Genomic DNA, 19,495 nt, shown 5'->3' on the forward strand with positions numbered 1-19,495 from the left:
CTAAAGAAGCAGAAATTCTACTAGATGTACAATATTTATTCAGCAACTGGCAAGGCTAAGAACTTCATTATGTTGGAGCTACCTACACTTGGGTTAGGGAAACAGGAAAAAAAAAATCATACTCTTTTGTGTTACCCAAGTCATATCCAGATCCCCAAGACCCCAAACTACCTCACTGCCAGAATAAAAGATCTCTGATCATTTAAGCATCAGACTGTTCTCTGCTATGGAGCCCTTGGATCCATCTGAATCTTTTCTTCTAGTGCCTCCAACATTTTTCCAGGGTGGCTAAGTCCTTTTTAACATAGGAGTAGTTTATGGGAAAGGAGAAAAAGAGGGGTATGCATAACAATCCACAGTTCTGGACATCTCTGAAGAAAAAATTTGCAACTCCAGTCTCTGAACTTGGCCAGGACAATCCTCTTCTTTTAGGATACCAATTGCCCAAACATGTACCTCCTGTTGAAGCAAACAGGAAGCAGTTCCTTTCACATTCTTCAACTGCACTCATGCTTACCAACTCTCTAACAGCAGCTAGCAGTCATTCTAAGGAAATACTGCTTAGACTATCATCATTAGAATACTGGGACTAACTGCTACTATGATGTGGAATATGAGAAGGAAAAAGTTCCATAAAGGAGCTTTCTCTGGAGGATAACGGAAGTATTGTCACATGCTCGCAAAATACCCAGGTCTGCAGCACTCAAGAATAACAGTACAGGACTTTAGAAACTACTCTCCAGGCTCCAAAAACTTAATGAATGACAGATAGGCAAGTATCTATTTTTTGTATCTGTCACTTTATTAAGGGGAGAGATTACTACAAATAGACACTAAACTTTTCAATGGGAAACTGACAGGAATTAGTGAGATTACAGAGGACTCAAAACAGAATGCTATATAAAATCCCCATATTGTTCTATAAACATCAATGCAAACAAGCCCATAACAGGGATAGGGAACATCCTCCAGCATTTAATCTCATGGGTATAACAAAGCAGAAAGAAACAAAAACCCCTGAAGTGTAAGATATTGCTACAGTATTTTCAAAAGTTTAAAACACTACTTCAGGGGCGCCTGGGTGGCGCAGTCGGTTAAGCGTCCGACTTCAGCCAGGTCACGATCTCGCGGTCCGTGAGTTCGAGCCCCGCGTCAGGCTCTGGGCTGATGGCTCGGAGCCTGGAGCCTGTTTCCGCTTCTGTGTCTCCCTCTGTCTCTGCCCCTCCCCCGTTCATGCTCTGTCTCTCTCTGTCCCAAAAATAAATAAAAAACGTTGAAAAAAAAATTAAAAAAAATAAAAAAAAAATAAAACACTACTTCATCAAGTACAGATAAAGGTAAAGCGGTTTACCTCCAGAATAACTCACCCTCAGCAGCCTTTGTAACTTAGGTGAGAGGTGGGGAAGAGGAATGAGAAGAGCTACTACTACTTTTCAGAGCAGAGGGAGAAAACGACCTGAATAATCCCATTCAGGTGACCAACGAAAACCAATTTCACGGACTCTGGCCACAAGCATGAGAAGCACAACTCTAACACAACTCCACTGCCTAACAAACGAGAGATGAGATACTAGAATCTTCCTTGGAGCTTTCTTGTTATGGATGGAGACTTTAATTTGCAAGATGGGCATTCTCTCTGATAAAAACTGCTCCTACACATGCCAAGGGCAAACCAGAGTAGAGTCAGCTCTCTACTGGAGGTCCTGGATCCCTCCAGCGGCGCAGCCTTCCTTGGGGGAAAAAGTTCAACAAGGAAGTCCCAAGCTGTCCCATCTTTCTCCTCGATTTCCCCAGTTCCTTCTCTCCAACTCTAAAGAGATGACAGGGCAGGCATGCAGATGATTTCCTCTAGGAACGATACACCCTGGGGCCTCCACCAGACCCTGGCGCCCACTCCTCTCCGCATCTCCTGACGGCTGGGAAATCCAGACTGGTCTGAGAAGGCTGGGGCATTGGGGAACAGTCACCTTCGCGGTGAGAAAGGGGGCGGAGGCAGGAACTCAGGTCGAGCTCTCCCGAAAGGGGCCGGAGCTGGCGGAGCCGGACTCCACACCGGCCTCCGGGATGGTGGGGCGGCCAGGGGACCGCCCTCGGCCCCCGCCCCCACTGCCGGGGGAAGGGGCGGGGGCTCCGGAGCGCCGCGGACAGAGCAGGGAGGAGGCAGAGGAGGAGAGGGAGGCGGGGCGGGCAGGCCCAGCCCAGGAGCTGGGCGGCGCGACTCACCTCTGCTCCCGGCCTGCGGAGCCAGAGCGGCCAGGATCCCTCGCAGCTCCGACGCCGAGATCCGGACACGCTCCAACCCCTCCGCCATCTTCGCGGCTGCTGCTACAGCTGCAGCCACTCCGCCACCGCCGCGCGCAGCCAGGAAACCACGACGGACGGGCGGTGCGCGCGCTTACCCACCTCCCACCCGTGTCCCCGCCCCCTCCCGCCCTCCTCCCCTAACGACGGTGGCCGCACAGGGAGGAAAAGCTCTGAACGCCAGTTCAGCCACTCCAGAGGGCTGGGGAGGCGGGCGCTGCGCGTGCGCAGAGGTGTGGTCGGGAAGGTGAGCTGAGGCTGGAATTGGGAGCGCGGCGCCTGTGAGGTGAGGAGAGGCCAGACCGGGCCAAACCAGGCCAGGCCAGGCGGGCGTTCGTGGCAGTGGCTGCTGTTGCAGCTGTGGTGGCCATCGAGGACACTGGGACTTTGGGCTGACGGAGACACCCACAATCCGGCCTCCAGTCATCCTAGGCCAGGGTCTCCCTCCACAGGCCTGGACTAGCACCCCAGTCTTTTACTTGGGGACCTTAAGCTCTTGTAAGAGCAGTTATTATCTGCACCCCGCCCTCCTTTTTTGTAGATGAGAAAACTGAATCCTAGAGAACCGTAGCAAATTGCCCAGGGTGACACAATGGTTAGCTACCAGAGTATCAGTCTTTTCATTTATGTCTTTTCCTTTACGGCAGACTACCTCCCCGAGACCCCTGACTTTTTTTCCTCCTGACTTTTTAAAAATACAGTATAGTTGGCTTCTGCTAAGGGAAGGGATTGTGTGGAAGTAAATCGAGGTATTGTAAGTTGATTTGGGAAGTTCTGTATCATTGTGGATTCTTGGGAAAATTAGCTGACTTCCCTGGTTCTGTGGTTGTGGTTGTTGTTTTGCTTTGTTTTTGTTTTTTGGGGTTTTTGTTTTGTTTTGTTTTTTTCATCTTTAAAATGTAACTGGATCAGAAGACTGGTACTTTAACTTCTTGTTCCTGAGCCCCTATTCAGAACTGTGGTGAAACTCCCTCCACCTGTCGCTCTTTACCAGTCCCACACAGTCTATTGGATCTCTACACCATCAAAGAATAGTTACAAATTCTTATTCCTTAGACTGGGCCTAAAAGATTTGAACAATCTCTGATAGAACTAATTCAGTCCCTATTATGTGACACAGATTTAGCCACCAGAAGGTGAAGCAGGTGGAGAAAGGTAAAAGATATGTGAAGAGATTCAGTGATTGAAAAGAAGGAAATTGATTTGAGTGGTCAGAGCAAATGGCAATCTTTAAAACTGGAACAAAATAAGAAAAAAATATTAAAACCTAGCCATTTTAACATTGGAGTTAGAGAGGACATTGCATCAATTTTTTTCAAAAAATGGAAAACCAATCTGAACAATACTTTCTTGGGAAAAACATGATTGCCAAAATAATGCAACAGTGTACCGCAGACGAGATATGCCAAAAGTTTAAACAACTCAAGAGAATTTACCAGAACTCAGAAGGGAAGTATAACATAAAACCATGAGAAACAAGAATAGAAGACATGGAGAATGGATCCAGAAAACTAATAATAAATACAAGTTCCGGAAGGTCATAACGGAACTGACTGAGAAGGATCAGTTATCAAAGAAATAATAGAAGAAAATTTGCTAAGTTGATGAAAAAATTTGAATTTAAGACTTAAATTTAGCCCTCAGATTTAAAGCATTCATGAAATACCAAGGTAAAAATAAATGAACAATCATAGTTAGACCTGTATTACAATGAAAGCTTCTGAGTTTAAAAAATTCAAATGTGTTTGACATGTAACAGTCAAGATGTATAATTTTAAAAAAATTTTAAGCTAGTTGCAGAACAATATATAGAGTATGGTTTTATCGGGTTGCAGCAAAAATTTTTTTTTCATATGTATATTTCTCTATAAATACATCCAAAAAAGGTATGGAACTATGTACATAACAAAACTTAATTATAGTGGTTGTCTTTGTAGAAGAGAGTAGATTTAATGGGAGAGATTGAAACATCTTTATAGTTCTATAATGTTTTTAATTCTTATAGTAGGAATTTGGTCACATATGGGTAATCCAAAAAACAAAACACATTTGGATAATGGGAAAGGGAGGAATTCAATTTCTAAAACCAAAAATTTTACAGGTCACGTTTGCTGAGCACAAAGTAGTAAAACTAGAAGTAAATAACCACAAATTAAGCAAAATTCTAGCTACTTAGAATTTTCTTAAAACATAAATTTTAAATAATTTCTAGGTCAAAAAAATAAAGCTAAGAGTGTGGATTCTTTAAAAATTAAAATTAATGAAAATATTGCATAGCAAAATATATCATTAAAGCAGTACTCAGAGGAAAATTTATAGCCTGAGTGCTTTTATTACTAATTAAAATTGTTTTTTAATGTTTATTTTTGAGAGAGACAGAATGCGAGCAGGGGAGGGGCAGAGAGAGAGAGAGAGAGAGAGGGAAACAGAATCTGAAGTAGGCTCCAGGCTCTGAGCTGTCAGCACAGAGCCCTATGAGGGGCTGGAACTCCTGAGCTGCGAGATCACAACCTGTGCTGAAGTTGGACGTTTAACTGAGCTACCCAGGCGCCCCTTACTAATTTTAAAAGAATGCAATCCAGTAAATGCCCTACTGGGTATTTACCCAAAAAATACAAAAAGACTAATTCAAAAGGGATACATGCACCCCCCTGTGTTTATTGCAGCATTATTTACAATCACCAAACTATGGAAGCAGCCCAAGTGTCCATCGATAGATGGAGAAGAAAGATGTGATATTGTGTGTGTGTGCGTGTGTGTGTGTGTATACACACACATATATATGTGTATGTATATGTGTGTAAATACATAATAGAATATTATTCAGCCATAAAGAATGAAATCTTGCCATTTGCAACAACATAGTTGGAGCTAGAGAGTATAAGGCTAAATGAAATAAGTCAGTCAGAGAAAGACAAATAACATGATTTCATTTATATGTGGAATTCAAGAAACTAATGAGCAAATGGAAAAAAAAAAAAAAAAGAGGCCAAGCAGACTCATAACTGTAGAGAACATACTGATGGTTACTAGAGGGGAGGTGGGTGGGAGAATGGGTGAAATAGGTGATGAAGAAAGATTAAGGAGTATACTTATACTGATGAGCACTGAGTAATGTATAGAATTGTTGAATCGCTATATTGTACACCTGAGACTAATATAATGCTATGTTAATTATACTGAAATTAAAATTAAAAACTTCATTTAAATAAAAACTTTTAAGAACTTAAAAAGATTTTTAAAGAACAATAATATGCTAAGCATTAAACAAGAGTAGAAAATGGAAGAAATAAAGATGAAATCAGAGATTAATAAAAGAAAAAGAATAGCACTTAATAAATAAATGGAAGAACTCATTCTTCAGAAATAAAAGACATTAAAAATAGACACATTTCCAGGTGCCTGTGTGGCTCAGTCGTTTAAGTGTCCTACTCTTGATTTTGGCTCAGGTCATGATCTCACAGTTCGTGAGTTCAAGTCCTACATCGGGCTCCTCGCTCACAGTGCAAAGCCTGCTTGAGATTCTCTCTCCCTCTCTCTGTTCCCTCTCTGCTCCTTGTTCTCTCTTTCTCTCTCTCAAAATAAATAAACTTAAAAAAAATAGACACACTTCAGGAGCATCTGGCTGACTCAGTCGGTAGAGCATGCAACTCTTGATCTCGGGATTGTTTCTTCACCAGTCTTGTATCAGTAAATTATGTCATCATCTAAGTCAAAACCCAGGAGTTACCCTTAATACCTACCCCTCCCCCACTCCCCACATTTAATCCAATATCAGGACATGTCTCTTTTATCTCTGCAGTGGACAGCTATGGAATTAATTACCCCAACATTCTCACCTTTTCTCTTGAAAAGTGCTCCCCCCCCCCCCCCCATTCTCACTTGGAAGTACCTTTTCTTTTTGTCTTTCCTTTTTTTCTTATTTCATTTGCTATTTTTCCCTCCGGTGCAGAGATTTGAGGCAATCATGCTATTCGTCCACCTTGTCATCAACAAGTCCTTTCTCATTTTATCTTTTTTCCCTTCAAACCAGTTACTTATGTTCCTTCCCTCCCTTCTTAGGTAGCCAGTCTAATGTGTTTGATACATGTCTTTGGATATACATGTATCTTTGAATAGTATAGTTTCATGTGCGTGTCTTAAATGTGCATAATTGATACTGTGTCATAGAAATCATTGTTTCTTCTTCATGTTTCTGTAAACACTTCTGACTGTTGCATAGTATTATCTTAAATGACTTCACATCCTTGACTGCTGGTCCTGGGCCAAGATGTGGCAATCAGAATCCTTACCCAGAATTTTTGAACTGAAACTAAGGAAAAAATCCCTTTCCAGTGTGGAAACCATAAAATGTAAAACACAGGAGCTGTCAGCAGCCAAATGTCCTGCCATGTGGAACCAGCTGGTCTGCAATGAAAAAGAATGAAGCCAACATGCAGAAAACAGCAGACGTGAGAAACAATGAGAAAGTCCTGGAAAAATCTCAAGTCCCTGGTTCCAGTTGTTCCTGAAGCTCCATATTCCTGCCCTTCCCATGTTTCAACTCTTCTTGGATTCCGTGAGCCAGTAAATGCTGTCACCTCCACCTTGTGCCTAAGCCAATTCATATTGGGATTCTGTGACTTGCAACCAAGAGTCCTAATTATAATCTCCAAAATGTATCTCTTTTGTGTGTGTGTGTGTGGTTTTTTTTAATTGTGGTAAAGTACACATTACATGAAATACACCATCGTAACCATTTCTAAGTGTACAGTTCAGTAGTGTTAAGTGCATTGACATTGTTGTGCAACCAATCTCCAGAACTCTTTTTATCTTGCAAAACTGAAACTATATCCATTTAACGACAACTTCCAATTCCCCCCAGCCTCTGGCGACCACCATTTTAGTTTCTGTGCATCTGACTACTCTAGGTACCTCATATAAATGTAATCATATATTTGTTTGTGACTGGCTTATTTCACTTAGCATAATATCCCAAAATTCATCCATGTAACATGTCAGAATTTCCTTCCTTTTTAAGGCTGAATGATACTCCATTGTATGTATATGCCACGTTGTTTACTCATTCATCTGTTGATAGATACTTAGGTTGCTCCCACCTTTTGACTATTATGAATCCTACTGCTCCTAACATAGGTATACAAATACGTCTTTGAAACACTCTTTGAATTCTTTTGGGTATATACCCAGAAGAGGAATTGCTGGATCATATGGTAATTCTGTTTAACTTTTTGAGTAACTACCATACTGTTTTTCATAGCAGCTGCACCATTTTATATTTCCACCAACAGCAACAGTACATTAAAGCTCCAGTGTCTCCATATCCTGCCCAATGCTTGTTAGTTTGTATTTTAATAGTAATCATCCTAATAGGTGTAAAGTGGTATCTCATTGTGATTTTCATCTGAATTTCCCTAGTGATTAGTGATGTTGAGCAACTTTTCATGTGCTTGTGGCCATTTCTATATCTTCTTTGGAGAAATGTCCATTCAAGTCCTTTTCCCATTTTAAAATCAGATTTGTCTTTCCAAAATACATCTTGAATGATTATTTTTTCTACCCTCACTTTCACCATCCAAGCACCTGTGGATTTTCATGTAGACAACAGTACTTCCTAAATGGACTGATTCCAATCTTCTTTCTTTCCTTTTCATTCACCACAATGGAGCCAGAGTGAATTTCTGAAAATACAAATTCTGACATGTCACTTACCTGCTCAGAATTATCCAAAGGCATTCTGTTGCTCTTCAGAAAAAAATCCACGAGCCATGGTCACTTATGATGTAGACCTTGCCACCTTCACTCTTTCTTTCTTATCACACTCCCCTTTGATCACTATTTTCAGATACATTGGCCTTCTTTTAGTTTCTGGAATATGCCAAGTTATTTTCCTCCTTGAAGCCTTCACACATATTCCCTCCACCTGAGACAATTTTCCCTCTACTCTGCCCATTCACTTTATGGGTCATAACTTAAATTTCACTTCCCCATACAGGACCTTCCTTAATCTCCTTCATCCTTGATCTACATAACTTCCCATTATAGTAGTATCCTATCATAACACACTTCCCTAATACCACCTATCAATATTTGTAAATATCTCTCCACTAGATTATAAGTTTTAAGAGCAATGACAAGTCTATTTTTCTAACACTGTATCCCCAGATCAAATATCTGACACAGAGAGGTGCTCAATATTTGATTGGATGAATAAATGAATACCAGATAGGAAAAATGCTTAGAAATACTAGTATGTTCAACGTTATACTAACCCATTTGAAATTTTAAATTAGATGATTTCCCCCCAAAAAATATAAATTACTGAAATTCAGGAGAAAGCAGCAAATCCAGATAAACCAATTAGCTGGTTTACTGAAGTTACTGAAGTTACTGAAAAAGTTACCAGAGGTATGCTTACAAGGTAAAGACAAATCATCTTTATTTACAGATAGCATGGTCGTTTGGAGAATAAACTATAAAACTATTATATCTAACAAGGTAATCTATCCTATTACATGATAAATATACAGAAATTATTACCTTTCATATATATCATCAGTAAGCAATCAAAAAAATATTTAAAAATACCTTATTTCAAAAGCAACAAAAATATTTTGTACTTAAGCATAAATTTAATCAGATCTACACAGGACATAAATAATGAAAATCTTACTTAGAAACCTAAAACAAAGGCTTTACTAAATTGAAGGACACCCATGCTCATGGATAGGAAGACTCAGTATTTTTATTTAAAAATTTTTTTTTAATATTTATTTTTTTTCAACGTTTTTTATTTATTTTTGGGACAGAGAGAGACAGAGCATGAACGGGGGAGGGTCAGAGAGAGAGGGAGACACAGAATCTGAAACAGGCTCCAGGCTCCGAGCCATCAGCCCAGAGCCTGACGCGGGGCTCGAACTCACAGACCACGAGATCGTGACCTGGCTGAAGTCGGACGCTTAACCGACTGCGCCACCCAGGCGCCCCTAATATTTATTTATTTTTGAAAGAGACAGAGCATGAGTGAGGGAGGGGCAGAAAGAGAGAGAGAGAGACATAGAATCTGAAGCACGCTCCAGGCTCCAAGCCAACAGCACTGAGCCCGACACAGGGCTAGAACCCACGAACCGTGAGATCATGACCTGAGCCAAAGTCAGACACTTAACCCACTGAGCCACCCAGGCACCCCAAGACTCAGTATTTTTAAATGCCAATTATGCCCCCACTTCATTTGCATATTCTTAAAAAATGTTTATTTTTGAGACAGCATGTGCGAGTGAGGGAGGGGCAGAGAGCGAGGGAGACAGAATCCCAAGCAGGCTCTACCCTGTCAGTGCAGAGCCTAACGCAGGGCTCAAACTCAAACTGTGAGATCATTACCCAAGCCCAAATCAAGAGTTGGTCGCTTAAGCGACTGAGCCATTCAGATACCCTTCATTTGTATACCTTAAACTGGATTTTCTGGCAACCTTGATAAAGGATTTTGAAAGTTTATGGAAGAGGGGCGCCTGGGTGGCTCAGTCGGTTAAGCATCCGACTTCGGCTCAGGTCATGATCTCGTGGTCCGTGAGTTCGAGCCCCGCGTCGGGCTCTGTGCTGACAGCTCGGAGCCTGGAGCCTGTTTCAGATTCTGTGTCTCCCTCTCTCTGACCCTCCCCCGTTCATGCTCTGTCTCTCTCTGTCTCAAAAATAAAAAAAGAAAGTTTATGGAAGAAATGTGTGAGAAAAGCCATTTTTTTTTCTTTGAGAGGGAGAGAGCCCACATGTGCACAAGCAGGGGAGGGGCAGAGAGAGAGCACAAGCAAGCTTTGTGCTGTCTACTTAGAGCCCCCAACTGGGGGCTCTATCTCCATGACCTGAGCTGAAATCAAGAGTCAGAGGTTTGGGGTGCCTGGGTGGCTCAGTCAGTTAAGCATCTGACTTTGGCTCAGATCATGATCTCACAGTTCATGGGTTCAAGCCCCGCATTGGACTCCCTGCTGTCAACGCAGAGCCTGCTCCAGATCTTCTGTTCTCTTCTCCCTCTGCCCCTCCCCGTCACATGCTGTCTCCCCAAAATAAGTAAATATTAAAAAAAAAAAAAAAAAAGGTCAGAGGTTTAACCAGAAAAGCCAATACATTTTGGCATAATCATGGAAGAACGTATTAATACAGTGAACTGGAGAAAGAATTGGCAGTCTGATTAGTGGAACAAAATACAAAGTCCAGGAAAGCTCCCAAGTGTTAATAGAAATTTAATCTTTGATAAACATGGCATTTCAGAGGAAATTGGGTAAGTGGTGTGTTAGGGTCACAAGAGAATGTAGCCAATAAATATATACAGAAGTGTTCAATCACTAACAAATATAAATTCAAACTACTAGACATATTTCATTAAATTGACAGACTAAGGGGCACCTTGGTGGCTCAGTCGATTAAGTGTCCAGCTCTTGATTTCAGCTGTCACAGTTTGTGGGTTTGAGCCATGTGCAGGGCTCTGTGCTGACAGCATGGTGCCTGCTTAGGATTCTCTCTCTCCCTTTCTCTCTGCCCCTCCCCTGCTTTCTCTCTCCCCCAAAAATAAATTTTAAAAATTGACAGATTAAAAATGACACAACTGGGTGAAGAAGGGCATTCCTTAGAAACTGCTGTTGGGAATGTAAACTGATACAATCTACAACTCCTCTGGAAGTCAGTTTGGCAATGGGCATCAAATGTCTTATCAGTGTGCATGCCTTTTGATGCAAAATACATTTGGCACACTCTACCCAAAACACAAATACAGACAAAAAGATCTTGCAACAGGTCTCTTTGTTACATTAATATAGGCCCCCCCCCAAAAAAAAACTTTAACTATGGTATTTATGTGAAAAGAAGTAGCCATCTAAAATGTTGTATATCTATTGATCAGCAAAGATTCACATATTATCTCAGAAAAAGCAAGCTAGGGGCATCTGGCTGGCTCAGAGTATAGGACTTTTGATTTCAAGATCATGAATTCAAGCCCCACGCTGGGTATAGAGGTTAAAAATAAAATCTTTAAAAAAAAAAAAAAAAAGAATAGAAAAAAGAGGGGCACCTGGGTGGCCCAGTTGGTTAAATATCTATCTGGACTCTTGGTTTCAGCTCAGGTCATCATCTTACGGTTCGTGCCTGCATCAGGCTCTGCACTGACATCATGGAGCCTGCTTTGCATTCTCTCTCCCCCTCTCTCTGCCCCTCCCCACTCACTCTCTCAAATAAATGAACATTAAAAAAAAAAAAAAAGTGAAAAAGAAAAGGCAAGTTATCAAATCTGTCAAAAAAGTTTTGTTTGGGGGCGCCTGGGTGGCGCAGTCGGTTAAGCGGCCGACTTCAGCCAGGTCACGATCTCGCGGTCCGTGAGTTCGAGCCCCGCGTCGGGCTCTGTGCTGACTGCTCGGAGCCTGGAGCCTGTTTCCGATTCTGTGTCTCCCTCTCTCTCTGCCCCTCCCCCGTTCATGCTCTATCTCTCTCTGTCCCAAAAATAAATAAAAAAAAAAAAAAACAAAAAAAACAAAAAAAACGTTGAAAAAAAAAAAAAAAGTTTTGTTTGTATAGGTGTGTGGGCCTGGAAAGATAAATCCCAGAAGTTAGATAGCAATTGTCTTTGAGGAGGAAACAGATCGAATTCTGTTTTTTACACTGAACATGCATTGCTTTTGTTAATAAGGAAAAATAAAAAGAAACTACATGTTTAAATGCTACAATAAAAATAGTGAAAAATGGAAGCATAAGTTATTGAAAACAGTAACTAAAGAAACTTTAAAGAAATTGAGCCAACTGGAATAGGGGTAAGCAAAATGTTATCTATGATTTTAGCTGTCATATAATGTATATATATTGAAAAAACAGGAGTTGGAAAATGAACATAATTTATCAAAATGGTAAGATTGCAAGCAACTTTTATCCTTCTTAAATATTTTTTAAATAAAAATTTATAGCATTTTGAACACAGTTCATTCAAACTTCACAATTATGAAAATGTAGAGACCAAGGACAGTGCCAAGAAACGGATGGTGTGTATGAGGGGTGAGCTTTAAGCCTTCAAAAATCACCACCAATTATTTCCTATAAAGCTTCACCAGAAAACAACAGAACAAAAATAAATAAATAAAACCTTAACACATTTACTAAGAAAGTCGGCTTCAATGCCATTTGCAACTACGTGGCTAGAACTAGAAGGTATTATGCTAAGCGAAATTAGAGAAAGAGAAATATCGTATCACTTCACTCATATGAGGAACTTAAAATACAAAACCGGTGAACACAAAAATAATATAAAAACAGGGAGGGGGACAAAACATAAGACACTCTTAAATATAGAGAACAAACTGAGGGCTATGGTGGAGGGAAGGGCTAAGTGGGTAAGAGGTATTAAGGAAGACACTTGTTGGGATGAGCACTGGGTATTATACATAGGGGATGAATCACTGGAATCTACTCCTGAAATCATTACCGCACTAACTTGGATGTAAATTAAAAAATAAACTAAAAATAATTAAAAATAAATAAAGTCAGATAATGTAGAAAAATATTTTTAAAAAATAAAAGAAAGTAAATCAGCTTCAAGACAAGTTTTCTATAGAGATTCTGGAGCCCCAGTACTGGAAACAGTTCCATTAACATCACAGGCCCCAGGTATATTTTCCTGTGTTGTACATTTTCTTTTTTCCTCCCTCTTTTTGAGATTTTTTCTAAGAGTAACTTAAGGCTCACAGCAAGACTGATGGGAAATTAGAGACTTCCTATATAGCCCCTCCCCCCCATTACCAACATCCCCCACCAGAGTGGTGGTGTTACAATTGAACCTGTATTACCCATCATTACCACCCAAAGTCCATGGTTTACGCTATGGTTCACTCTTGCTGTTACACATTCTATGGGTCTGTAAGCCATTTTCAAAATCTTCTCATTAAACACAGTCTCAGGCTTTAACTTCTTTTTGATTCCTGGATTTCAGAACCATGTGTGCTCAGTACTGCATCTCCTTTGCTGATGTTGAGAAAGCTCGTGTCAACATTCAAGATTTTATCCACCTCACACCAGTGCTAACAAGCTTCATTTTGAATCAAGTAACAGGGCGCAATCTTTTCTTCAAATGTGAACTCTTCCAGAAAACTGGATCTTTTAAGGTAACAATCCCTTTTGCTAGTGTATCATTATCTTCTCAAACCCCTTTCACATATACATTTATTTGATCCTCCTGACCACCCAGTAAAACAGGTAGAACTATTTTTATAGCTGAAGAAAAAGGGTTGTAAAAATTTTCCTTTGATCAAGTCCTGGTTACTTAGCATCAGTGTTGACAAGCCACTTGAACATTTACTTAATCTCAAATTTTCTTTATTTTTTTTTAATGTTTATTTTTGAGAGAGAAGAAAGACAGAGCATGACCAGGGGAGGGGCAGAAAGAGAGGGAGACACAGAATCCGAAGCAGGCTCCAGGCTCTAAACTGTCAGCACCAAGTCCCATGTGGGGCTTGAACCCACATATCTGGATATCATGACCTGAGCCAAAGTCAGATGCTTAACCAACTGAGCCACCCAGGCTCCCCAATCTCAAATTTTCTTATAATTGGGGTGATCATATATTTTACTGTCCAAACTAGAGCATATTTGAGAAGGGGTAACTCGGAATTAAACCCAGACAACAGACATTAACCTGGATTATTGCAAGGCAAAATGGGCAAGTGTGATCACTGTGTATATAACCTAGTTTAGGCATTCACTGTGTGTCAGCTTGTTATTCCTTGATACCTTATTGTGAATATAAAAGATCTAAACCCGGCTAAACCTTCACACAGTAAGATCTTTTTCTATAAAATATGTCAGAGCCTTCCCTTTGCATAAAAGATAGACTTTTGGGGGCATCTGGCTGGCTCAGTCAGAAGAGCATGCAACTAACTCGATTTGGGGGTTGTGAGATTGAGCCCCATGGGTGTAGAGATTAAATTTTTAAAAACTTAAAAAAATTTTTTTAAAAAGTTAAACTTCTGTGTTGATTCGCTACTATAATTTCTGACAGTTGAGCTTCTTTAAGATCCTTTCAGGTAAAAATCTGAAAGCCGCATTTAGCCCTATGCCTGACAGGTATTAGTACCCATTAAGTGGTAGCTTTAGGACCTTTTTCCCCACCCATCAATGAGCACTTTTATGTTAAACAAAACACTATTCTCTTTTGCCCTTTGCTTCTGCTATGGTTTTATTTTTTATTTATTAGACATGAAACACTTATTTTCACTTACTAGGAACATATATATACACACACACACATATATATAGTAGGTCTTGTGCTATTATCCACACTTACAAGGGAAGACAAGCTAGTCAACAAACAGGTTAATGACAAGTAATGTAAGACAGATACAAATAAAACGCCATGGATTGAAATGCCTAATTCTGCCTGGGAGATCAAGGAAGTTGAACCAAATGCTGTTTGATCCAAGTCTTACAGGTGAGCACTTTTAGCCAGATCAAGGAATGAAGGAAAAGAACTAGACTTAGGGGTACCAGCATGCTGAGAGGTACGGGGGTATGAGGTAACCTGGTAGGAGGGAAAATGGAAGCAATTTAGGATGGCTAGAACAGTGACGAAAGCAGGAAATATGTTTTAGAAAGACCACAACTTCCAAGGAATCTGTACTTCTTACAAAATAGCCAGTCAATGAAAAAAGGTAACATTTGTTTTTAAAAGGTCACTTTTAGGGGCACCTGGGTGGCTCAATCAGTTGCTCAATGACTCCTGATCTCAGCTCATGTCATGATTCCAGGGTCGTGGGATCGAGACGCTCATTGGGCACAGTGCTAGGTGTGGAGCCTGCCTGGAATTCTCTCTCCGCCCCCTCTCCCTTGCCCCTCTCACCTGTTCAAGCTCTCTGAAAATTAAAAACAAAAGAACAAAAAACTAATTTTAAAAAGGTCAATTTCATAATCTAGCGGAAATATTAGAGAATGAGCCTTGGAGGATCAGTTGAGGTTTGATACAATGCAAGTTGAGAAATGAAGCTTCACCAAGGTAGTGGCAAAGACACATGAGATATTTCTGAGGTAGAATCAGTGAGATTTCGTGATGGAATGGATGTGTGGTGTTAGGAAGAGAAAACTCATGAAAGCTCTTTGGTGTTTTGAAAAGAAACTTTTCCATCAAATCCATGGATTCACCATCCTTTTCCAGATTCGTGGTGCCCTTAATGCAGTCAAAGGCTTGATTCCTGCCACCTCAGAAGAGAAGCCCAAAGCTGTGGTTACTCACAGCAGTGGAAACCATGGCCAGGCTCTTGCTTATGCTGCCAAATTGGAAGGTACTTGATTAACTTCTCAGGGTACTGGGTAGGATCATCAGATAAGAGTGGAAAAGTATTCTTACTCCCAGTGAGATTGGTGATAATTGTGGGAAGGATATTTCCAAGTTCCTATCTGATTATATAAGCAAACTGACAGAAGTTTCTATTCTAAATTCTGATTTGTACTAACTAAACATGGTTCTCTCTCCCAGGGATTCCTGCTTACATTGTGGTGCCCCAAACAGCTCCCAACTGTAAAAAATTGGCAATACAAGCCTATGGAGCCTCCATAGTATACAGTGAACACAGTGATGAGGTAAAGAAGAGGGCAGTGCTCAGTGTCACCTTGACTGTCAAATGAAACTTCTCATCCTAGCTTACTGGCTATTCTGTCTCCTATGTTTCCTCTTCATCTCTCAATGTTAACATGCCCAACTTTTTCTCTATACTCACTCAGGTGACATCATTAATCTCCGAGTTTAAAATATCACTTTTACTCTTAACTCCAGTCCTGATCTTTGCCCTTAACCCAGACTTGTATATCCAACAATTACCTGATATTCCCACTTGGAATGTCTTAATAGGCATCTCAAATGTACTCTAAAACCAAACTCCTGGGGAAGCTGGGTGGCTCAGTCAGTTAAGTGTCTGACTCTTGATTTCGGCTCAAGTGATCTTGCGGTTCATGAGTTTGACCCCTGCTCTGTGCTGACAGCGAGGAGCCTGCTTGGGATTCCTTGTCTCCCGTCTCCCTCTCTCTGTCCCTCCCGTTCACTCTCTCTCTCTCAAAAATAAACATTAAAAAAAAAAAAAAATTCCTGAACTTCCTCCCCAAAACTGCTCCTCTTCCAGTCTTCTCTATCTCAATAAATGATAACTTGTATCCTTCTAGGTGTTCAAAGTAAATGAAGTCATCTTTGAGAACTCTCCCACACCCTACATCCAAATCTTAGTCCTACTTTCAAATCATTTCCATTATCCAACTACTTCTAACAGCCTCTACCATCAACACCCTGATTCAAACCAACATCAGTTCTCAACTAGATACAGTATCCTAACTGGTTTCTCTACTTCTTCCACCCTTGCCCCACTAGTCTGTTTTCTAGAGACCAAGCAGAACTATCCATTTAATAAGTTAGAACTTGTCTCTTGTCAGCTGAAAATCCTCCAGTGGTTTCTCTCACACACAGTAGTAACCAAAATTCACACAATTATCTAACACCTGGATGAAATGGCCCATTCCAATCATATCTGACATCATCTCCCACTATTACTGTCCCCCAAACACTCCACACCAACCAAACTAACTCATTAGCCTTTTCTTAGAAAGGCCAAGCACTTCTGCTTTGTAGTCTTTGCATTTGCTATTACTCTCTTCCTGGAATATTCTGGAGATTCACAAGACTTGTTCAAACCTATTAAAATGTCACATGACCAGAGGCCCTTCCTGAGCACCCTATCGAAAACAAACTTACTTTTCTCCATAGCATTTAGACATACCATATATTTACTTATATGCACCCCTTCCCACCATATTGGAACATAAATCCACTGAGCACAATGATCATTTTGTTCACGGTTATATCCCCAGTGCCCAAAAATAGTCTGAAATAAGGATGGCCAATAAAATGTTAAATGACTGAATCTAACTTGTTGGGAACTCTATTCAGTATAAATGGAGTGAGCTACATTAATGTACTCTTTCAGTCCAGAGAAAATGTTACAAGAAGAATTTTGGAAGAAACAGAAGGCATCATGGTACATCCCAACCAGGAGCCTGCAGTGATAGCTGGGCAAGGGACGATTGCCATGGAAGTGCTAAACCAGGTGAGAGCTGTTAATTCTTGTTTAACCACTGGTAAAGCTGATATCTGGCTGTAGTCTATTTCACGTATATATAAAACTGGTTATTGATAGACCTATTTATACTTTACGTTCTTTTCACTAAAGATACCCTTGATAGATGCACTGGTGGTTCCTGTAGGAGGAGGAGGAATGGTTGCTGGAATAGCAATTACAGTTAAGGTAAGAAAACAGCTTCTGGGGGTGGCTCGGTGCTCAGTTGGTTCAACATCCAACTTCCGCTCAGGTCATGATCTCACAGTTCATGAGTTTGAACCCCACACTGGGCTCTATGCTGACAGTTTAGAGCCTGGAGTCTGCTTCAGATTCTGTGTCTCCCTCTCCCACTGCCCTCCCTGCTCACGCTCTGTCTCTGTCTCTCAAAAATAAATAAACCTTAAAAAAAAAAAAAGAAAAAGAAAAATAGCTTCAAAAAAAAAAAAGAAAGAAAGAAAATAGCTTCTGGAGGACTCCCCACTTCAGGCATAGCAAATTTTATTTTACATCATACTACACTATGGATACTTGGTTCAACATTCCTCCCAATTGCTATTCCTTCCCATCATCCCTTGGCACTTGAAATGGAAGGCTCTTCTCTGCCTCACTACCTTGTTCTTAATCCATAACAACTGGACAGCACAAAAGCAGTTATAATGAGTGACACCCTCACAGTCCTTTCCCTGAATTCCACCTCAACAACCCACTATCCAGGGGCTACTCTTTCCCCAAGTTATCAATGGAACCAGATATGATGTAAGCAACTTAAGGCCAGTATTGGGGATACAATTTAAAATGCTTAAAGGTGGGGCGCCTGGGTGGCGCAGTCGGTTAAGCGTCCGACTTCAGCCAGGTCACGATCTCGCAGTCCGTGAGTTCGAGCCCCGCGTCAGGCTCTGGGCTGATGGCTCGGAGCCTGGACCCTGCTTCCGATTCTGTGTCTCCCTCTCTCTCTGCCCCTCCCCCACTCATGCTCTGTCTCTCTCTGTCCCAAAAATAAATAAAAAAGCGTTGAAAAAAAAAAAAATTTAAAATGCTTAAAGGTCTATTTTCATTACATCAATCAAAGGAAAGGCTCTTACTTAACAGAAATGTGTTACCTATGTTGCCTATTTTACTGCACGCATGCAAAGCAAAATGCTGTGGCTAGTTGTAAAATATCTAATATTCCTCTTCCCAGGCTCTGAGACCTAGCGTGAAGGTATATGCTGCTGAACCCTTGAATGCAGATGACTGCTACCAGTCCAAGCTGAAAGGGGAACTGACCCCCAATCCCTATCCTCCAGAAACCATAGCAGATGGTGTCAAATCCAGCATTGGCTTAAACACCTGGCCTATTATAAGAGACCTCGTGGATGATGTCTTCACGGTCACAGAGGATGAAATTAAGGTGAGGCTCCAATAGAAAATACAAAACAATGGATCAATTTCTTAGGCAAAAGAATCTTCTCCTGTTTTAAGCAGAAACTGACTCCCTGGGGACTTGACTAGATGACTTCATGACATGTGGGAGGGTGCCCCAGACGTATTAGACAATCCTCTCAACAGAAGCAGAATAAGGATGGGAAAAAAGCCCTGCCCTTCCCTGGCAAGCATATACATATGGCCAAGAAGAAAATTCAGACTGGGCATATAACCCCATCTGGCCTTTAACTGTAAAGGCCAACCAACGAGGCTCTTTCTCCTTCTCCCATTTCACTAATTCTTACTCCTTTTCACACCAACAGTATGCAACCCAGCTGGTGTGGGAGAGGATGAAACTGCTTATTGAACCTACAGCTGGTGTTGGAGTGGCCGCTGTGCTGTCTCAGCATTTTCAAACAGTTTCCCCAGAAGTGAAGAACATTTGTATTGTACTCAGTGGCGGAAATGTAGACTTAACCTCCCTAACTTGGGTGAAGCAGGCTGAAAGGCCAGCTCCTTATCAATCTGTTTCTGTTTAGTTTATGCAAAAGAGATGGGATTCAGTGTCTTGAGATACTTGGAAATTTTGTTTCCTGGTTACTTTAACTTCCTATCTTCCCCTCTTAAACAGCTTTCAAAATCCTACTGGAAAGTGGATGTTTCAGCAA

At 40.9% G+C, this 19,495-nt stretch overlaps 2 protein-coding genes across 8 annotated transcripts in view; one reads left to right on the plus strand and one right to left on the minus strand.

Moving 5' to 3' along the window:
- The window catches only part of SMG6 (SMG6 nonsense mediated mRNA decay factor), a 229,553-nt gene extending 227,151 nt beyond the window's left edge, over window positions 1–2,402 (minus strand). For 2 of the 4 annotated variants that reach the window (XM_058704761.1, XM_058704764.1), the window contains exon 1: window positions 2,224–2,402. In XM_058704761.1, coding sequence (XP_058560744.1) covers window positions 2,224–2,311 — 88 coding nt within the window. In that variant the 5' untranslated portion in view covers window positions 2,312–2,402. Of the gene's footprint in view, window positions 1–1,367; window positions 1,906–1,967; window positions 2,197–2,223 lie in introns of those variants that run through there. The other 2 variants (XM_058704762.1, XM_058704763.1) reach the window with 2 other exon arrangements.
- SRR (serine racemase) lies at window positions 640–19,399 on the plus strand. 4 transcript variants are annotated; one of them, XM_058704782.1, is made up of 8 exons: window positions 641–772; window positions 13,262–13,433; window positions 15,476–15,602; window positions 15,797–15,900; window positions 17,292–17,411; window positions 17,535–17,609; window positions 18,604–18,813; window positions 19,151–19,399. In XM_058704782.1, the coding sequence occupies exons 1-8, from the start codon at window positions 762–764 to the stop codon at window positions 19,364–19,366; spliced, it is 1,035 nt and encodes a 344-aa protein (XP_058560765.1). In that variant the 5' UTR covers window positions 641–761; the 3' UTR covers window positions 19,367–19,399. The 4 variants fall into 4 exon arrangements, 3 of the variants coding, with proteins under 3 accessions (XP_058560767.1, XP_058560765.1, XP_058560766.1); XM_058704783.1 differs by lacking the exon at window positions 641–772 and adding an exon at window positions 2,456–2,587; XM_058704784.1 differs by lacking the exons at window positions 15,476–15,602; window positions 15,797–15,900 and having other exon boundaries at window positions 640–772.
- Window positions 19,400–19,495: the final 96 nt, after the last annotated feature.

This window comes from Neofelis nebulosa, chromosome 16 (assembly GCF_028018385.1).
Source record: "Neofelis nebulosa isolate mNeoNeb1 chromosome 16, mNeoNeb1.pri, whole genome shotgun sequence".
Lineage (NCBI taxonomy): Eukaryota > Metazoa > Chordata > Mammalia > Carnivora > Felidae > Neofelis > Neofelis nebulosa.